Here is a 17328-nt window from a genome sequence, read left to right on the forward strand (position 1 = left end):
TAGGATCCCTATAGCTCTTGCTGTATGTCGTAGTTCAGTATTAGAAACTGCTGGGGTTTTTTTTCTTTCCAATTGAGAAGGCTTATGATGCTTTTTGTTTATTTTTATAATGCTTTTGTTGATTATTCACTTTGGGATTATTTTTTTTTCTTGATCAAGTCACTATGTTTGTACACTTTTAGATACGTACTCGGATGTTGCCCACAGTTGACTGTATAATTTTGGTTTCCAGGTTATCAACTATTTGTGATTAGCTCTGGCTACTTATTGGATTTAGAAAAATGCTTTAAGACTGGATATTATTGAGTTGTTTTTCTCAGAAGCTGAGGCCTCTGGGAGAGACAGGAAATTGAAATTTGCTTAGTTGATTTTTGTAAAATGTATTAGGGCTGCTGCATAAATATCTGTTGTTGATATTTGGGTGGTAAGAGATAGCAAGATTAGTTTTCAGATAGCTATCTTGTTGAGATAACATAATTAGCATAGGGACAATTAGCATAGGGACCATTTCCTCATCTTCTGTTACATGGTCTTTTATGACTGGTGAGTGAGTACTTCTTGTTTTCATGAAGCACAAGATTTTTTTTTTTAAATTTGATTTCTTTTGAAGTAAGATTTTTTTTTTTCCCCTGAATGGTGGTAGAGTTTATTTTCACAACATCAACAAAAGTGTATGTAGAAAGTCTTATCTAGATTATGTCTGTTTTGCTTAGGAAGTCGATGTCACTGTTGACCTTGGCATCTTTTTGCCAGTGCATATTTTCCATTTCAAATGTCATTAATAACATTTCGTATATTGTTGCTATAATGTTATAATCATTAGTAATGTGTTAATGTTAGCACGGTATGTTAGCAACACAGGAGGGGCCTAGACATAACTGGCTGCTGAAAAATATTTACAAGCTATTTCCAGGCATGGAAATTTTTTTAATATAAAGAGATAAGCGACATACAAGAAAAGGTGGAAGGATGTCATCATATATATATATTTCCCAGTAAGGACATTGGCTTATATATTAACATAATTCATTGATATCCTTATTGAAACAAATCTCCTTCTACTATTCTATTTTTTTAAAGGTTTCATGCAGTTTTGGAAATCACAGAACTGTAAAATGTGACCATCACTTAGTACTTAGTAATTCAGGTCTATTATTTCATTGTCAGTACACTTTTTACAACACAGTTTTGACCATGAAAAACTGTTGTAACTTTTTTAATGAACTGAAAAATCCAATTTTAAAAGTTTCTACGTGGCCCTAAGGATGCGGCCTTAAGGATATGAACTTGCATTAGAAAGTAACGCTACTCTGAGTTACTGGGTGAGACAAGGCTAGTCAATAGTCAGCATGAGACAAGGTTACTCAAATCTAGCAGCAGCAGCTCCACGTTTAATGGGCAGCGTACAGCTATTCAATCAACTTAAAGACCTGGTCCAGCTCCCACTAAAATGAGGAGTGGTTTACTGTTGATATCAAATTAAAATCGATTGGGATTTTGACCGACATTTTCCAAAGGGTTTAATTATTATAATGACTTCGAGTGTGCCCACTAGGGTTGAAAAATTTTAAAACGTTGTCAAGTAAAATATTGAAAAATTCCAAACTGCCCAAAGATCAGAGAGCAAAATAGGACTGAGGGAAAGACATGTAAGCAGCTGAAAGATGAGTCAAAGCCTCATCTTGTGTAAACATGTAGCAGGAAAAAGAGGGAATTTTTTCTATGAAAACCATGGACCTGCATCCACGTCTGCTATATGTCTAAAGGGAGCAAGATGTTGTATGAGTAATGCCGGTGCCAGCAGAGCACTTTGACAGCAACTGTTTTGGCACAATCATTTTTCTTCAACATTTAAGCTTCTGCAGTGGTAGGTGCTGTAGAAATCACCAAGAAAAACGTCCTTTTCTGAAATATTAGAATTGAAGACATTTTATGCTGAGGATATGAGGACACGATGTGCTGTCAGCCTCCGTGCAGTAAGGGAGGGAATGGTCAGACACAAACATGACAAGTTGTGAAAACGAGGAGCAGGCGCCAGCCACGATCCCCATGCACGTTGGCTTTCCCTGGAACTGGAGAGGTCAGAGGAGCAGCCAAGGTGGTACCATGGGCACCAGGACCTTGGTGGCACCTGGCACACGTTGGAATCCAGAACCAGCCGCTCTCTTGGCCCTGGGACTCCTCAATGAGCCATGCCATGGGGTGACCGCTTCGGAGATCACCCAGCTCCAGGCAATCAGCATCTGGAGCACATTGACGTGTATGCTCTAAATTGGGCGTGCCTCCTAGCAGAAGCAATTTTAAATACCTCGGCATTTGTTCCAAATCAGACAGAAATAAAAATTATTTGAGACAGTAGTTCTGCATCACTTACTCTCCCTCTTGCTTGATCCCATTTTCTGGGATGTTGCGAACAGCAAATTCAGAGCCATCTATGCGGTGATCTGCAGTATGAAGTTCTCAAATACAATAAGTGTAATCTGCGTTTTGGTTGGGGTTTTGAAATTTTTGTGTTACTCGTTGTTGGCTGATTTGGAGGCATTTTGCAATAATGAATATGCTGGTGTTAATGAATCCTCTGTGTGTTGGATGTTTCGGGTTTTACTTTATTCATCAGCTGAATATGAGGTAATGTTTTCAAAATGGAAAGTTTTAAGAGAGTTATCTCTTGACAAACACTTTTAAGTTAAGTGATATTCCCAGAAATACAAGTTCTGTTCTCTTTGGTTTGTATTTCCCTGGCTGAACTATACTCTTGACTGGCATGGCCAAATCTTAGAAAGAAGCCACAAAACAAAAAAGCTGAAGCTTTGGGCAAGATGTGAACAAATCCTCTTTCAAGAAAAGAAGTAAATGTTTCCAGCGCACGACTGACAGGGGTGTAGAGCATGCTGGTGTGCCCAAAAATGAATTTTAAAATGCTTTACCCCTCAGTGTGTGTTCTCTTACTGCTAAAATAAGCAATACAACTGTTTAAAGAAGAGTGACTGAGAAAATAAAGAGCAGCAGGCTGTTGTAGTTACGCGGATCAGTTATCCATCAGGCGTAACAACCGGTGCTACAACCAAAGGTGCTCTGACCTGATCTGAAGGGAGGAAAATCCCCAACCGGAGATAAAACGGCAGACCAGGCACAAAGGTGGGTGATGTGGCTCTTCTCTTCATGCACGTCCTCTGTGCTTGTTTCTGCAGAGAAACAGTTATTTTCCTTTAACTTAGAGGTTGAGTACTTCCCTAAAACCCTAGCGAACTGCTATGTGGCTTTCATTGTGACAAGTTTTATGTGAAGGAAAAACATGAAGGCTGGGAAAGGAAAAAAAAAAGTCAGCTAAGAGAAAAGCACAAAGGTCTTATTTCCATTTTTTTAATGTACATTCAGAATAGTCACAAATGAGAGATAAAAGCATTCTGGTAGTAATGAGCATTAAGAAAATGCACAAGCTGTGAGTCTTTGCAAAAAGGATGTTTTTAACTGACTTTTCTTCTTGTTGTAAGTGCTTGAAATATAATTTAGATGTTTCTGAACGTCTGGGTTTTGCTGCACATCTGATTAAATGGAATAGCTGCCAAAAAGTGTCATTCTGTTACGTTTAACACCTTGTGCTACAGGACACAGTATGATTTAGGAGCCCAAGCCTCTGTTTTTCTGAGATACAAATAATGCTTGCAGAATAAGCACAGCAGAATTGTGTTTACTAGATAATTTATTCAAATTTCAGGTTAAATGGTTTCCAATTAAAAAGCTGTCCTTGTTAGAAAATATAATCAATTATAAAATAAAAAAGTTGTACAGTAAATATTTTATCTTTTTTTCTTAAACATTCTTTTAAGGCCTATGTGGGGAGAAACGGAGTTCAGAATATCCAATCTATTTAATGTGAGATTAAGCATCACTTAGGCGATCATGTTTTCCAATTAAGCAGAACGTGTGATAATTTTGTCCTCAGTAAACAGCCCTCCTTGGTATGAAATACAATAGATCCTTAAAAGTTTTGTAATAACCAAATAAATCCCAATTTATCACGCTTTGAAGAAAACCCAGTCATGACTATGTTTATCTCTGCACGTGTGAGTAATCCTTCTAACGTGAAGCCATAACCTAGTCTTTTCCGGAAAAAAAAACCAACCAACACTCAACCAACTTTGAAATTTTCTATAAGGAAAAGAAAGGGAATGGAGTATTTTTTTTTCCCTGATTATTTTAAGCAGTTACAAGTTTAAAAAAAGACAAAAAACCACACACACACACACAAATTCTACCACTACCAGCAAAAGCTATCCCTATATATTTCTAGCAAAAGCTATCACTATATACTTTATATTGCACATTGACGTGCTGGATAAAGTCTCTGGGAAAGAAATGCTAAAAAGCCTTTTAAAAAACATTTTTTTTGGCTGCACTAACAAGCGTGCAGTATTGGTAACAGCTGCACAGCCAGGCAGCCACATCACCTGCCTGACCTGCACCATCACCCTTAATTATTCTGGGGGTGGAATTCATATCCCACTATTAATTCCTGATCCCAGGAACAGACCTGGGTTCAAATAATACTGAAATGTTAGGGTGGGCACCACTCCCTCTGTCCTCCCTCTGACCCCTGCAGCACACGTAGTGTTTGGTCCTACGAAGGGGTCCTGTTTCTGGGACTTCTCAGAAGGAAATGGGATTATTTTTTTTTTTCAATGAGTCATTGTGGTTTTGGGTCTGTTAAATTGTACACGGAAATAGGATCACAGCCTGGTTTTGCTAACCTGTACCTTCAGGAAAAATGTAGTAATTCACCTCAGGGGTGAGAAGCTTTAGGTTTTGTCTGACTCCTGAGAAGAAATGGGAGGAGATGTCTGTGGCAAAGCCTGCAGACTAGCTTGGTTTGGGAAGAAAGTTCAGACCTACCTTTTCAGGGTAAAGTACCAACAAAAAACACTTAAAGGAGCTGTATTTGGAGCTTATTTGTAAAGTACCACATTGTTATCAACAATACCTAATCCAAACCTAATTTATTCATTGCATTTATGTGGGTATGTTTGTCCCAAGAAAGATTAATCCCAAGAAAGGATTAATTTTTTTAGCGTAAACGAAAGTTATAACTTCTCCGAAGGTACACAAAGGACCACTAGTGAATGTTTTTTTTTTTTTCCTTCTGATGTGACTAAGGAAGTGTGAGAAGTGTAAAGCCAAAAAAAAGTTATAACTTCTCCGAAGATACACAAAGGATCACTAGTGAATGTTTTTTTTTTCCTTCTGATGCGACTAAGGAAGTGTGAGAAGTGTAAAGCTTCGAGCCATGTTTTTTCAGATTACAAAACTTTTCTCTCGCCTCCCTGTTTTGGTGGTTTTGTGTGACTTTGAGGAACAAGAACATCTCAACCACCTATATTATATTGATATATTTATAGATTCTTGAACAGTCAAAATCATCATCCCAAAGGCATATAGGCATTACCTTCTTTTTTTCTTTTTTTTTTTATTTATATGCAGAAATTTTCTGTGATCATTATAAAAAAAATTCTATGTCAATTTGGATTTCTCTCTGTCCGTTGAAGTCAGGCTAGTCTTTTCTTTTTGCTATTTATATTTATGCCTGGAAGAATCTAAATATGGACATCTTGTGTAATGTAATTCACAATGAGTAAAGGTAAGTACATTCATTTAAGTGAGCTAGAAAAGTGGACGTCACTGACAGTAATTGCTCGGTGCAGGGTTTCAGAGCATAAAAAAATATTTATCTCACTGTTTCCTCTGTAAGACCTGATTCTACAAGAATGTTGAAGAGAAACTTAATATTTTTAAGTTTTTCCAGGCTATGCTTCTTAAAGGTACTTTACTCCTTATTAGAATTGGGCTAAACACCTACTGGTGTTTTGTCCTTTTTCTTTATGCAGTATCCAAGCCGCATTAATTGAATTAGGCTCCCTAAAAAACATCTAAATTAAAAGAGCAGTAAACTATTGCAATATGAATTCAGCCTGAATAGAAAAAAATTTTCAGAAAGAAAAATATTATTCTGTGGTTTTGGGATAAATAGCAGTACTATCAAGTGAGTGGTTCATCAAAAATGCATTTTAAATGACAGGATTTTATTCTCACTTGATGTCAATTGGATTGATATCACTGGCCGATTGGCTCAGTAATCTGTGAAATAAAGTAAATATACATGAAAGTTATAGAAAAAATCAGTCTATCAAAATATGACGATACTACCAAAAATAAGAATACAGCTTGATAAATGCTGCATTCCGAAAGACTTTAAGAATACATGTGAGCCTGTCCTTTGGAAGAACACCTTCTCACCACAAACTGAAAATGTCTTACTTGATGTGAGCAGTGTTATGACAATATGTTAGAGTAATCAATTCTTTGTAGCGGCAGGCAGCAATTAAAGAAATTAAAGTCTTTTCCTCCAATGTGATTTTTGATATGGCTGTGGTTTCATTGAGTACAACGTGTTATACAGCACCAGACGTTGCCCTGCAAGGGAAGAAGCAGCAGTCCCCTGTTACCACCGTTACCTGCTTCCTATCAACTACCTGGGTTTTCAGATACCTACATAATGCCTGTGTTGATGAAAACCAGACATCCTCAAATTCTCAGCCTTAGCTCTGGTATCCATCTTCCATGTGATTCTTATCGTTTAGTATTGCATACCATCAGAGATGCCGTCTGGGTCTCTCATTTATCCTGTAAACATTATTTTGTGTCATTTCCTTTTTAATCGCAATTCAAATTATATATACAGCTTTTCAAATCTTGGTTCTCATTAATTGAAAATGTATTAATCTGTATAACTGTACTGTAAAAATAGTTTATTAAGTAGCAATAATTAAAATGTTAATGATGTGAGAAAACACTTGGTCTGGTTCTAGTATCTCATGAGAACTGTCTCTGCGTCACATAGAGCCAAGCTCAACATTCAGTCTTTCAAACATCAACTGGGACCATATTTATTGTGAGTGATAGTATGTACTATATTTAGTAAGAGATGCAAATGTTACTGAGCTCTAGAAAAACTGTTAGTAAGCTAGTGATAAGTTGAATTAAATTTTGCAAATTCTGATGAAATGGAAGGATTCTTTCTGTATTGGATGCTCTGTTGCCAGACTGAGGAACCAAACCAGTGGTCTGATCTGTGTCTTGTGTGTGTGACAGTGACTGGTATCAGGGGTAAGAGATGTGATGCGGCGAAAATTCGGGACAGCGTTCACAAGAGACTTTTCCCCATCTGCGCAAGCAGTTGACTTCTGCTTTGAAGCGAGATTGCCTAATCATACGTGGTTTTGACTAATGAAACCCTGGCTAATCTGATAAATCTGCAGATAAATACCTAATCCTGTTTTAAAATGTGATTTAGTTGTTCTTTACATGAGCAGGGAGCTGAAAAAGCCAGGCTTTTGCCTTTTATCAGCCGATGCTTAATGCTAATAGTTGTTTTATGCCTAATGTTAATAAACATCACTTCAGGTATCTGCTGAGGGCTACAGGCGTGCCTGAGCACATCAGCTGTGATACGCGCTGGAAGCACTCTCGTTGCCCCAACGCAGAGACCAAGTTAACCGTGTTTTATGGTGTTTACACTAAGGAGTGTTTACGTTGTCTGGCTGTACATTAAGCTACGCTACAGTCAGCAGAGTGGGTGTGATTTGGAGATGTCTGGCAAGAAAATAGTTTCTGGCTGGGGATGAACTTCAGAAACCTGGCGAGCAGGGGAAAGGGTGCTTGCAAATGTTCAGTCAAAATTAGAATGTGTTGCTTTTTAACCGAGAAATATGAAAGTGAACCAAGTATTCCATATGCACAAAGTGTGCGTTACCTAATCAGAATTCTGAGAGAAAGGATAACTGGTTAGTCCACTGTCTTTCTCTATGGTTCCCAACACAACCAGGGAAAACGACTAGTGGGCAGTTTTTGGAAATACAACAGTAAAAGAAAACTATGACTTATTGCTTTTGGTTGCCTAGGAATGTGTTATTAATGACAGGGCAGAGAACTGCAGCAATCTGGGAGCTCCTGCTTCCCTAAAATGGAAAGTTTTTGCAGAGAACGCATTTCCCTGAAGTGAGCTATCTGTTTGAGTGTACCTAGCTCCTAGGACAGAGGACAGAACTTCATTGTCTTTATTTACTGAGGATTTAAAAGCATCTCCTGAACCCCTGCACTCCATACTTTGCATATCTGTCGTAAAAAGCCAGATCTCCTCCTGAAGGACTACGCAGGAAAATAATGTTACATCATATAAAAAGCCAACAGCTTTTCCGCAGCGGGTGCAGACTGCTGCCTGACCCAGGCTTTGAACGCAAATCTCCCCAAATGCTTTCTCACTGTGTAGTTGCATAACTAGCTATTCTTGTGAATTTTCCTTTCATATCTCCAGGGAAGGAGATGGAGAAACAAATCCGGGCTTAACCCATCGTTATACCAGCAGATAGTAGCATTGCATAAGGTGTCTACATGCATGAACATCTGGGTGTTTTCTAATGTCTGTTTATGCCAAGTTCTGTTAATGTTTAAAATCTCGATGTTTAAAACTACAGAATAGTGTTTCAAATTACAAACGGAAGTCAGATAAATGAACGAAATAATAAAAACTGTTTGAATACTTTGAATTTTCCAAAAGGATACTAGAGCATCGTTTTAAATACTTTACAGTATGGAACGTGATCTTTAAGGGCTTTTCCAACTCAAACCGTTCTATGATTCTATGAATTACTTTTGCTACTGACATTGAAATTAAAGAGTAAACTCGCATTCACATAAATGCAGCTGATTTGACCCCAGTTCCCACATAAAAATACGATTTTTCTCAGGAAAAAAAAGAAATCCCTTGAGGCCTAGTCTTTTTGCAAGCAATTCTGACCCAGTTCGTGTAAAATTCATATCCTTTACATCCTTTCCTCACTCACAGGCACTGCATGAAAAATTACGGGGGGAAAAATGCATTGTGGATTGCATCAGCTTTTTCTTCTTTATTCCCACAGGCACAACAGCTAACGGATCTGGAGCAAAAACTAGCAGTTGCAAAAGATGAATTGGAAAAGGCAGCCCTTGACAAAGTAAGAAGTGTAACGTAATGTAAGCATGTTTATCTCTATCACCTGTGAATGTTTCACTGTAATTTGACAAAAACAAATGAAAGTCTTACAAAGATGTAGATGTGTGCTTAATTGCATGTACCTGGGTGCTATTGAAGTCAGTGGAACTAATTATGATGCATGAAGTTTAGTAGAGCTGCAAAGTTATTTAAGAAGAGGGCAATCAAATTAGAAAGAAGCATCTCAAAAACCCACAGAAAGCCAAATGCTGCAATACTTTATGTGAAAAGGCACACTAAAGAGTAAGTGCCTGTAACCAATGTGATTTTTATCTGAGGTTTAGTAGTAGCTCAAAGTAGGATACAGTATAGAAACAGGTCGGTGTCTTGTTAGGGTGGGACTGGTGTGACCGTGGTGTGGGCAGAGGTGCCTGCTCAAGACAGGGAGGCAGTGGGGAATCCCAGGAAGGGGACAAAGCAGGACATATTCACTCCTTTCAGCAACAGGGGGACTTTCTTCTAGATTTAGGGTAGCTGGGAAGAAAATATCATGCAATAGGGAAGAAAATATCATGCAATAGGGAAGCAGTTTATCAGAAAGGAAAAAGCTTCAACATGATATCAAAGACTACGGGGTTTTTGTTAGCTTTCTAGTATTTTCAAGTTCCATTAGACATTTAAAAAAAGTATACCCCTTGCACTAAAAGCATTTTTCTTTAATCTTCAATATTGCAATCACTGAAACCATCCTCTTGAGTGTGGATTTGCATCCAGCATTGCAAAAGTCATTTATTTAAGCAATGCTCGCAACAGCATTATCCAAACCTGTGTTGTTGTCTGGTGATATATCATGTGTTTCTTGTTAGTACACTGAACTGAACCACTCCACGTATTAATTTAAAAGTTAAGCATGTTTCTTCTTTGCTCGTATAACACTCACAGACACGGTCTGTCTCTCTTTGGTGCCAATATACTGTCTGTGGCAATGGCAAGAGAGCAGTGCTTGCTGTAAATATCTTCTAAATGCAGTTATTCATTGTAATGCAGACAGTTGTGAAGGAGAAAGCAAAGAACATTTGACATCAGGAACTTTTAATGAGATTGCTATTAGGGGATTCTGTCTGCAAATTAAAAGGGGATTTGCAGCACACCCAACCGACTTCTCTCACCCTCTGTTTCTTTCCTAATAAAGATTACAGAATTTTAATTTAGGGCTCAGTTAGTGTTCCCTAGGTTTACCGGAAGCCCGGTGTCATCTTCTCACAAATTATCATTGAGAGAGTCTTTGGATGGCGCCATTACTTACATGATGCGAAAGTGCAGTGGAAATGGCAAGCAGGAGTTAAAAAGGCAGCACAAAGGAAGGAAAAAGGCAAAGTCCATACCAGTGAGAATAGTGAGACAGTTTTATGACACTAGAAATACCCGTGGTTGACTAGTTCTAACTGCAGCGTGATAAGACCCTTTAAGTTGCAGGTACCTTTTTCCCCTGGTTAAGAGTTAGAACCAGCCAACGGTCCATCCATGTCTTCAGTGAAGCCTCGGCCTTAAGTGTTTTGACAATGTTAGCACACATAGTTTCAGCTAAAGGACTAGAAGCTATATGCAAAGCAATGCGCATTTTTGGAACATGAGCTGTATTTGAAATGAATAATGAAGTGATCGAATCTCAGGCTGTGCCTATAAATAGGCATTAAATTGTATTTTTCTTCAGTTTGTGCTGACAGTGGACTTAGTGTCCCTCATAAGTCTGTTTACGCTACGGCACTTTTCTAGTTCCCATGATGGACCCTTGGAAGAGTGACAAATTTTGCATTACCGCAGCCCAAATTATCCTATATTGGATCCAACTACATGACAAGAGTATAAACAGATCTGGGAAATCTGAAGACATGCATCATATGTTGGCAGCATTTTAACCGGCAAGGAGCCTGTTTTGACCACAACCGCATCTATGCAAGGTTATTGAGAACTTTGTCAAACAACGTCCTTGGTTCCAATAGTGTCTCTTTAAGTTACATCCTCGTGCCTCCCATTTATAGATCTCCTATCAGCAAAGTCAAAATTGAATTTTGCTACCCACAGGATGAAAACAAAACATTCTGCTTTAACTTTTGGAATGGCAAAATGGTTGGGCGTAGACAAGGCAGAACAAGCGCTGGATGGCAGGGGCAGGAGACGAGAGGATGAGAAATTATCCAGATGGATTTCCAGATGGGAGGAGTGTTTTTGAGACCAGTATGATTTGCAAGGAGCACTCAGGTCACATCGTACTATAATGGCTGAGTCCATATCTTCAAGCAAAATTAGACTGCCACCTCTGCCAGTTTGGTGTCTTAGCTTATTTTGACTATGTCAAATGGTGATTTATGTTCTTTGTGCAGTCACTGCTTGAAAAGGTAGGGGAAAAGACACATTACATGAAAAGAAGTATGCTAAAACCTCATGAAGTCAATTAGAAATTAAAAGTTCCCTGAGTCAGACGGATAAGGTAATCCTTTATCTTTTACATTGCCATTAGGTCAGCAACATATCAGTCTGACTCAAGGTTCATACATTTTAATAAGTAGTTATTCATACGAAGTGCTGTCCTCTTTGATGATAATCTAGCATTCCTCCTCACTGCACACATCTTCAGGGAAAGACATTCAATTTTGTCTGTTTGCAAACAAACCAAACTCCATTCCATCACCTATTTCTTTGATTTTCTTTATTGTGCTGCGCATTAGTAGTCTTTTTATGGTTGTCTTTGATCCTACCATTGAAATGTACCCTACTAACTACTTTTTTTTTATTCTTAAAGAAACACTCAGATTTTCCCAGTTATGAGATAAACTTCCCTCAAACTGTAACCAGGGAATGTATCTGATATAAAACATGGAATATTTGTCTGTTTCTAAAAAACACTTGTTCAGCAAATAAACTAAAATAAGGTGGTGTATGCTGAATGCCATTGCTTGCTATTCATATAACTGTGAAATATTTTTATATTGTGTATGTAATACTACACATATATAATACATAGTGTGTAATATGTTGCATATATGTATATTTTCCATCGAGTTTTGCCATAGCATACCTCACCATCCTTGATTTGTGTATCTTCAAAAAAATCTTTAAAGGTCAAAATGGGCTGATGTAGCCTGTAGTTATAGGTATATTCTTAATACAAAGAATAAGAGCAAGATTTTTTTTTTTAGGGCCAAATGCTGCCCAACTGGACCTGAAATGAGCATAAGAAAGTTACCTCAATATCTAACATTTGACTTTAAGTGACTTGCTGTGATGGAGCAAAGATTTAAAATGAGATTTCCTCAGTGCCATAGTTATCTCGCTGTTCTTACTGTCTCAGCTTATTTCAGTGATAGACTGCTACTTTCATTAATACATCTGTCTGTATTTCTGTGAGTAAAATAGCAGTGTTCCAACATGAGTTGCGAGCACTTCACCACTTAAAAGTTTTAGTTTGGCTTGATGGACAGTAATGGATTTGGATAATCATATTCCTAACAATAGGCCTATGGTTTGTTTACTATACACTACAACAGTGTGATATGCTTGTGAGGAAAGTTGTCTTTGTCGGATTAAAATCAATCTTTGTAACCTGTGGATAAATACCAATTATTCTGAATGTTATAAACAAAATTCCATGCAAAGTCTGTGTCTTTGCAATACTTGTGAGCATCTAGTTCTCTCTAACAATTATATGTAAAAGTCCGGGCACTGTACGCTATTTGGTAGATTGTATTGTTGTTTCTTTTCAGATAAAATGAAACTTAATAATTATTTACAATAATTGATGTGGATAAAACTGCGTGGAGAAAATGGGAGAGTGCAATGACTTTCTAGGCAGTTTGGTGCGCAATGCACAGTAACCTAATCATACACAAAAACCTGCTTTAAACAGCCTAAATTTCTTCCGTTAATAATAAGAAGCAGCAGCTGCTTATAAATGTTTGGTTTAATGCAGAGAGAAAAAGCAAGCAATTCTGTTCATAATAACACACCTTAGAGAAGTGATGATTTCTTATTTTCCCCAGGAGTCACAGCTGAAAGCTCTGAAGGAGACGGTGCAGCTTTGCCTGTCTTCCGTTCTGCACAATCAGCCTCCCGCTACGAATCTAATCCCTTCAAAACCAGCTGAGAAGCTGACATCCCCAGTTACAAAGGGCTCAAAAGTTGCATTTCAAGTGACAAGCACCAAGGTACAGTTTGTCTCTCGTTTTTTTTATTTTTTTTTAAACATCTTTGAAAGTTTGTCCTGTAAGAGCATCAAACTGGAACTAAGGAGGATTTGAAATTCATTGAAAGATTAGGATGAATTTTGAGGATAATTTTAAGCTTTTTTCTGATGTCAATAAACTTTTTTTGAAGTTGGGAAGCAGCAGCTTTTTTTTTTTTTTTTTTTTTTTTTGCTGAGGAACAAAATTCTATCTATCGTTTGCTAAATGGACCATGTCTGCATACTAAATCTACAAGGAAGATGGATTTGCATTTAAAATAAGTGAAGATGCTCATTCATAGGATTATTTACCTGTCAGGCACTGATAGTGAGTTTGTGGTAATATAACACTAAACAGTAAGACACTTTTTTCTTGTTGTGGGTTTTTTTAGTGAAAAGGACTGATACAAAAACATGAAATAGTCTGGGACACCCAAATCAAATTTTCCAAAAGGGACCTATGGAATTGATAATAGGCCATGGGGAATATTCCAACCATGCAAGATGGGCAGGGCAGTTTAGGAGAAAGCATGAGGAAAAAATTGATTAAAAGTGTTTTGATTCAATAGATCAAACCATTTTAATACAGTCAAGATTTAAAGTGATTAACAGCTGTCCTGATAATTTTCATCTTTGGGGTTGCATTTTTCTCATGTATTCACCAATTCAATAGCTCTAGAAGAAATCTGTGGTTTTAATAAAAGAGGAAGATTTACAGACGAATGACTGAAGGACACTGTAATGTCCTCCTTAAATTCCAAAGCTCTTTCCTGAAATATAAATAGGAATTGCTAACTCATAGCCAATTTGTCATTTTTATACAGCAGCTGTTGATACTCACTATTAATACAGAGGCTGAAGCCAAAAATTAGTAATCTTTTCTGTATGTCATGGTTTGTGTGCAATTAAAGTTGAAATATAATTTCAGAAAGCAGAATATAATTATAAAACTGAGTTTCACATTGCTACTCTTACAATAATGATTGTCAGTGCCTTAATAACTGTTTTATAGGAAGAAACCTTCATTCCCAAAAATTATTACCTCTGGAAACAAAGCACCTTATTAATTAATAGCAGCACATGGTGATCTTGATGCCCATTTAGATTAGGATCACTGGTTCTATCTTCTGCAGGACAGTGGACTCTTCTTTTGTAGGTCATGAAGTCTGAGCTTCACTCTGGGCTCTCAGGAGGACATTTTTCCTAATTAATGTGGCTGTAGGATTGCCTATCTTGCTTTTACTGTCCTTCTCCTCAGGTTGGAAGCATTTGTGCCATGGAAGCACAGGTGTCCTGAAGGATAAGGCCCAACAAGCCACGCTGCCTGTCTTTAAGATTGGTGTAGGGTCAGAGCCTTTGAAGCATTTGAGGTCTCCTTGGTTTTGAAGGTATTACTGCAGTGCAAGGAAAGAAATGGGAATGCAGTGTAGAGATTAGAATTAGATTTTTCATATTTGACTGAAACACAGAATACTCTTCCTTCTTCTTTCCATTATTATGTAGATTTTGTGTTTAATGTTCCTGTTTGTAAAGTGTATCAGTATTTCTGCCCTCCAGCCTTTTGAGAACCGCCATGCAGTCCTCTGTATCCAAAAGTGCTTGAATAAATTATGCTGCCTCTTTAAAAGACATTGCTCACATTTCTCTGCACTTGGCACATGCCATGAAAACGTCTGAGAAAATAATGGTCTGCAATCCTCTTCTTCCACACATTGACACCTCATTATTATAAATCTGTGCATTATCTGTGATTATAAAATCACTGAAATCTGCTACTGTGAAATAGGTTGTCAAAGAATCGTAGTCAGTCCAGAATTATACCCTCTGTGCTTGAGCTGTATTGTAGAAGGCTTTTTTTTATGACATTCATTCTTCTGTATCTTTTCCTTGGATTTTTCTTCCTCTTACATACCAACTAACTCTAACTACAGATGTATAACTTTCTTTTTTTTTTAATTAGGTTTGCATAAACATTTTGATATAGCAGGCTAGTATTTTTTAGGTGAATATAAGTGTGTGTGATTACTTAAATATGTTTTCGTATGTAAAAATGGGAACTTCAGATAAGCAGCACTTATGCATCTTGTCATGTCTGATAAGCAGCAGTTTCACCTTCAGAAAAGAAATGATGATTTGTCTGGTAAATATCTTATTTCAAAGGTATTCTCATCCAGCCTAAAAATTGCTTTCCACAAACGTCAAACATGTTTTAAATCCACTGAAGGGTACATCATATGGTGCATGGTACCTGTATCACTCGGGGACAATCATCCGCGGGATTGGGGTGCTGCCTGCTTAAAAAAAAAAAAAAGGTTGGAAATAAGTAGGTTGTATATTTGTGTTCATAATTGGTAACCATAATACCTGAGTGCTTGTTAGAGATGATATTTAACACAAGAATGTGGTGTAGAAAGGATAATTAGGAAAGGGAAGGTTCATTTTAAAGATTGATTTCCTAGTGAGGTATTTTGGTCTTTCTAGAAAATGTGATATGAAGAAGAGTAAATCAGGTTTAAAAAATCAGTGCACAGAAGTGCCTGAATAAGTGCAGAAAAAGCTGTTGTTCTGGACAGCTCAGTAATTTGGAAGAGTGGGTAGTAATGGGGAATTCTTATATTCAAATCATGGAAAAAGTTCCCTTAAAGTGATCAAAAGCAGTATCAGTCTGTGCGTTCTGTGACATTTACAATGCACAAGAACATAAAATGCAGAATTTACAATTTGAATTGGCACTAATATTTCAGACCAAACCCATTTCCCCTGTCACGTACCTGTCATAACACCGATACTGGTGCTGAAAGCATTAACCATTACAAACGGACTTAGGGCTCCGTGCATACAAGTTCAATGACACTCACAACCAAACCCAAGCATAACCAGAAGGCAGGTCATTACTCCTGAACTATGAGGTCTTTAACTTTCTGGATTATTGGCAGTTATTTTTATTATATAGTTTCTTTTGCACTGTAATGTCGCAGCAATAACCTTTCTGTGTTCTGCTGGTGGAAAACGCTTCCAAACTAGTTAAGAGTTGTCGGATCTGGCTTTTGCTTTAGCAATTTCCTCACCTCGTGCCTGTTACAGAGGTGATGAGGAAAGAGAAAAATGAAGAGAAAGGAGGGGGACTGAAAGTCCACTTCCCTTTTTAATCTCCAGAAGAGTGCCCAAGGACATGGGTACTTAAAGAGTATGGTTAATGGATGGAAGCTGTAACATTGACTATGCTAACCTGCTGTGGGAAGGGTGGGTCGGTGTAAGCCGCGAATCAGAGCACCGGTACTGCCTTCCTATGGAGGCATTTTCTGCGCATGCTGTATCTCAGCATAACAAACAACTCTGTGAATTTATATGGAGCGAGTAGATGGAGCGCATTCTTACTCCATTTGCTTTAATTCCTCTTTCTGAAAAAGGTTAACATTATATCTTTAAAAAAATAAAAATGATAGCAGCTATCATTCAAATATCTTTGGCTCTGCAGAGTAAATATACCTGTGCTCTGTGTGCAATAAAAAGATCATTAGTAACACTGTGGAAATTTAACGGCAAACCAAAATCAGAAGTGAAACAGAAGAAAAGTCTATTTCCAGTAGCGAGGTCGAACGCCCAAATGATGGGGGAATACAGTGACACAGATACCAGAATAATAGAGACTAATTTGCTCTACAGTGTTTTTGCCTAATGCAAAAACCTTGTTTCGTGTATTCCCCAAATGAATTCCTTTATTATAAATGCCCTGTGGTTTTTGTGTATTTTGTGAACTGCACTACTTTAAGAGTGGAAATACACAGGAATTTCAAACTGTGCAGACTAACACCCCCTCCCATATCGTACATAGCGAAGGTGGAAGGTCCACCTATGAATGCCACTTCAGTCTCCTAGTCTTGACGGAGGAAATATGGGCTGAATAGGAATGAGAACTGTCCTTCTGTAGAAACGTATAGTACAGACTGAAAGGGGAACTGCCACTCCGTTTTTAACAGATTTAAAGATCTCACAAGAAAACGCATCTGCTTTTGTGGTAAAAACTGCTGCAAGGAGCTGTTGTTTCTGCCTCTTATATTGTGAATATTGTGGACTCCAA

General features: G+C 37.7%; 1 protein-coding gene across 1 annotated transcript in view; it reads left to right on the top strand.

Annotated features, from left to right (window-relative positions):
• The window catches only part of LUZP2 (leucine zipper protein 2), a 206137-nt gene that overhangs the window by 149501 nt on the left and 39308 nt on the right, over nt 1-17328 (top strand). Inside the window, exons 8-9 of the mRNA XM_009886264.1 lie at nt 8973-9047; nt 13066-13230. Of these exons, the coding sequence (XP_009884566.1) occupies nt 8973-9047; nt 13066-13230 (240 nt within the window). The remainder of the gene's footprint in view (nt 1-8972; nt 9048-13065; nt 13231-17328) is intronic.

The sequence above is a fragment of the Charadrius vociferus genome, unplaced genomic scaffold, assembly GCF_000708025.1.
Source record: "Charadrius vociferus isolate BGI_N301 unplaced genomic scaffold, ASM70802v2 scaffold115, whole genome shotgun sequence".
NCBI classification, from domain to species: domain Eukaryota; kingdom Metazoa; phylum Chordata; class Aves; order Charadriiformes; family Charadriidae; genus Charadrius; species Charadrius vociferus.